Source organism: Trachymyrmex cornetzi, unplaced genomic scaffold (assembly GCF_001594075.2).
Source record: "Trachymyrmex cornetzi isolate Tcor2-1 unplaced genomic scaffold, Tcor1.1 scaffold1030, whole genome shotgun sequence".
In the NCBI taxonomy this organism is placed as follows: Eukaryota; Metazoa; Arthropoda; class Insecta; order Hymenoptera; family Formicidae; genus Trachymyrmex; species Trachymyrmex cornetzi.
The window spans coordinates 116,447-121,121 of record NW_017295577.1 but is presented as its reverse complement, the minus strand read 5'-3'; the positions used below and the strand labels follow the sequence as shown (position 1 = coordinate 121,121).

Below are 4,675 nucleotides of genomic sequence, written 5' to 3'. Positions count from 1 at the left end.
CTCTCTCTTAAAACTTGATCCAGGTATAATTATAACATATTATCTGTTCCTCAACAATACGTGTTAATAAGAAAATATTAAGAAAAGATTACGACAAACTTGGTTGTAGTATGGAATAATACGTATTGTTCTCAATTTATAATTCTAATGCTAATGTCTATTGATTTTATTTTTTAGGATATGCTGTGATCGTATCTTAGTGAACTATCAGCACAAATCTGCATCTTATTGTTAGTGAACTATCAGCACAAATAAGTATTATTTTAAAAAATAAAATATGTTCTAATAACTTTATGTATTTTTGAATTATTTCCATTCTAAAAAGAAAAGTTTGAACCTCGTTAAAACAACTGTTAATACAACTTTTTGTTTGTTTGTTGATTTACTTTGTAAAATAATGTCTATTATATGTGTATATATATATGTATATATATACATTTATATACACATATAAGTAGAATATATAATGTATTTATCAAAATGGAATTTTTCTTATTGCGAGAATTAATAGAGACTAGAGACAGGGTAGTGTCTCGACGCTAAGCCAAGAACAGCGACACTGCCGTGTTACGTTACGCGAACCGGCGATTTGCGGGGTAATTTTTTACTCAACTTTTATTATTTCTGGTATATTTATGTTGTACTTTATTGAAAATCGTGATTTTATGATTTTATGTTATTTATATCATTAAATTCATAATGTCGTATTCAAATTTCACTGTTGCATTTGGACCCAAATATGATTGGTTGTTCTATTATGCCACCGCCATTATACGCAATGTTACACAAGTCAATAGCACCAATGACATTCGAAAAACCACATGCTTTTCGAAATTGTTCCATTACTTTTGGGGCAATTTGACGATCTTTTGGCCATTGAATAAGTGGTGGAGCAACACAATGTAATGCATATGTTACACGCCGCAGTGCTCTAAATCGATTATTCTTGTCACATTCGACTGTGATTGGTCAATTTCTTACTCTTACTTCTTACTCCGTATATTGTAGACGGGCCTTGATGAAGGTGAAAGAAATTCTATTCCTATAGAGAAACAACTCCTTATTGGCATATGATTTATGGCTACACCTGATTCTTATAGGTATTTATATAAATAAGTTAATAACTAGTTTTAAAAAAAATAAATTGCAATTATATATAGGTATTAATTTTATGATAAAATTACTAAATGTTATTCATATTTAATTCAGATCTATTTCCACTAAATTTGGAATTGGAAAAGGAAACTGCATTTAGAGCACTGCGGCGTGTAACACATACATTACATTGTGTTGCTCCACCACTTATTCAATGGCCAAAAGATCGTCAAATTGCCACAAAAGTAATGGAACAATTTCGAAAAGCATGTGGTTTTTCGAATGTCATTGGTGCTATTGACGGCACACATGTTAAATTCGGGCTCCAAAAATAGATCCCGCATCGTACATATATAAACAGAAAAGGATTTCACTCCATTAATGTACAACTTGTATGCGATTCACATGGATTTTTCACGCATTGTTTTGCCGGACATGTGGGATCTGTACACGACGCTCGTGTTTTTCGTAATTCTCCGGTAGCAGATTTTCTTACAAGACCTGAAATATATTTTCCTGAAAATTCCCATTTAATTGGGGATGCTGCATATGGTATTCATCCACATTTAATGATACCATATAGAAATAATGGGCACTTAACAAACAGGCAGAAAAACTTCAATTATTGTCTATCATCTACTAGAATGGCAATTGAGCGAGCTATAGCTCAATTAAAGATATGATTTCGGATTCTCTTAGATTGGTTACCGTTAACTGATGTTAAGAAAATTCCGGAATTTATTTTGGCCTGCTGTGTGTTACAATGTTTGTATTTTAAAAAATGATCTCTTCAATGTAGGTGTATATCACGATGACGATGAAGTGGTAGGTCCAATGTTACATGATAATTTAATTGATTTAGGTAACGATAAAAGAATCGAAATAACAAACCTTACCAATAAGATACAACGAAAATGTAAGATACATATATCAGAAATGTATATTAATAAAAATAAAATTTGTACAAATAAATGACGAAAAACTAATTTTTGGATTTTCTTTATCAATCCATGATATATTTAGATATAAAATGACATATATTTGGCGTAAAGGATAATGACAAATTAACTTTATTAGTATGACGGTATTAAAAGTGTTACAGTATCTTATATTAAATTTAATCTAAAGTACATCCATGAACAAAATTGTTCCACTTTATAAAACAATATATATTATCAATATATATTAACATAAAATTTAACATTTCATCTAACAAATAAATATTGCCTATTAGAGCCGACACAGTTCTTATGTGTAACAAATACATTTATTGGTAAAAAACCATATAATATAATATCAAAACTAGTATAAGTAAACGTTTATTTGTTAGATTATCTCTTGAGAGCCTTTAATTGTATATTTATATATATTCTTTTATTGTTTTAACATTTTTAACAGTTTTAACATTAAATAGCTTTTGGAAGTATAGAAATTACTTCAAGTTTGATGTTTTACTTCGAAAGTTTTAAATTCAACACAGAAATTTCGACCAAGGCCTCTATTCTGTAACTCTTAACGCAAGTTTCGTTATCGTTATAACATCGTTGCGCAGCTTTTTTATCATGGTAAAAAAGCTGCGCAACGACGTTATAATGATAACGAAACTTGCGTTAAGAGTTACAGAATAGCCCTGCAGATGCAGTTTTACTACATAGATATCGCTATTTATCAAAAATGAACAAAATAATATTTTAATCAGTCTTTTTTTTAAGAAAGTAGAAAATAAAATAAAATTGCAGAATTTAAGATTCCCAATTATTTGGATTTAGTAATTAACTCTCTCAAAATATCTACTAAAGATTTTTGTACTTCTATTTTTTCTTTGTGCATTTGTGTACGTTCGTGGTTACGTTTTGTATATCGCTCTTCTTTTTATTTTTGAAGTTCCTATCTTTCAAGTTCCTTTCTTCTCTTTTCATCCTTATTTCCTGCCTTTCTTCATTTGTATCTTTGGTGAAAGACTGAAAGACTCAAGAACAATTTCTACTTTACGTTTTTTAATTGGATCTGTAATAAAAATTAATTAACGTTTAAATAAAATCAGATATATATAAATAGTTACAAAAATTAAATTGTTTTTATTTACTCGATGATGAAGGCGAATTAGTTATCGGTTCACTTGATGTTGACGGTGTAGGTTCAGCTGGCCCTTTGCTTGACGCAATAGCTGGAGGGATTACATACGCCTTTTTTCCAAATATAGAATCCATGATCTTCACACAATCAAATCAAGAAATTAAAAAAATATTAAATTTTTAATATTAAATTTTTAACAACACTGGCTAGTGTGTTATTTGTTGACAAATAGAATTCCTATTAGTCTACTTGTTTTTAATTTAAAAATGTAAGAAAATGTTTTTTTTATATGATATCATTTGTATGAAAATCCTTGAAAGAATCTAGATGTATGGACTTCAAATATCTTGAAATAAAAACACTATGTTAAAAAACATTTACCGAATAAAATGCCCATGAATTGCGACAATTGCCACTCTTCTTATTTTGATCGGTTTATAAGCTTTTTTTAAACCTGATAGTTTCACTGAGCATTGTTGCCCTGTGACGTTGTATTTTCCATTGGAATCCTTAATCATTTTGGACGCAATCTCAGACCAAATTATATGATTTTGTTTCATCCCCGAAGTGAAATCCGTCTCTTTTTCCGTCAATTGTTTCGCCACAACTGTTGCAAGCAAATTTGGATCTATAAAACAATCATTTTCATTTGATTTTATCTTTTAACTTATTCATTATTTGAATATGATTTATCATTAGAAGCGTAAATACATGTATACATTTTTTATATAACCTCAAAATTTGTTATTGTAAGATATACCGAGCGATAGGAACCTCAGGAAGGATATTGAAGGATAGAGTTGTGAATAGAGAGGGTAAAAAGGTAACACCATGGTGGAAATACGTACTAAACATAATAATACCTCTCGCGGAATCTGTATATTTTGTATTTTTTCCTGAGTTTTATCGGCAACTGTTTTAAAGATCCATGGATCTTTTCGAATAAAAGTTCCATGAAATGTCTGAAACTCGATATTCATCGCTTTCGCAACTTCGTGTAAATGGGAAGAAGGACTAATTAATCGTCCTCTAGAAATGTAGTTAATCCAGTCATTTTCTGGATTAATTAACATTTCAGTAGACGTTCCTAAATCTTTATATTTATGCATAAATCTGTATGCTACGTAACCGGCAATGTATTTCAGTCCTTCGTCTTCTATGATATCAACGACATCCAATGTATCAACTTCATGCAATAATGCCTGTTCTTCTAAGGAAGGAACGTAATTCAAAGTATAGGTGGCTGTAGAAGAAAGATGAAACAGTACATATTAAAATAAAATATCTCAAGAACCTTTTTGGTCTTTTTCTTAGATTTAAATTGATATATTTTATATACAATTACATATAGATATATATATAAAATATGTCGATATATATAACATTTTTTCCCGGGTATATACAGGGTGTTTGGCGACTACCACATTTTTTGTCATACGTGGGTAGAACAGCCTATACTGAATCAAAAAGTCCTGTACCATTTTGAGGTGTCAGCAATAGTTAA

At 29.8% G+C, this 4,675-nt stretch overlaps 1 protein-coding gene across 1 annotated transcript in view; it reads right to left on the bottom strand.

Annotated features, from left to right (window-relative positions):
- Window positions 1-3,548: 3,548 nt before the first annotated feature.
- LOC108758764 (uncharacterized) overlaps window positions 3,549-4,675 on the bottom strand; it is a 2,010-nt gene continuing 883 nt past the window's right edge. The window contains exons 2-3 of the mRNA XM_018503859.1: window positions 3,932-4,414; window positions 3,549-3,799 (exon numbers count right to left, since the gene is read on the bottom strand). Coding sequence (XP_018359361.1) covers window positions 3,549-3,799; window positions 3,932-4,414 — 734 coding nt within the window. The remainder of the gene's footprint in view (window positions 3,800-3,931; window positions 4,415-4,675) is intronic.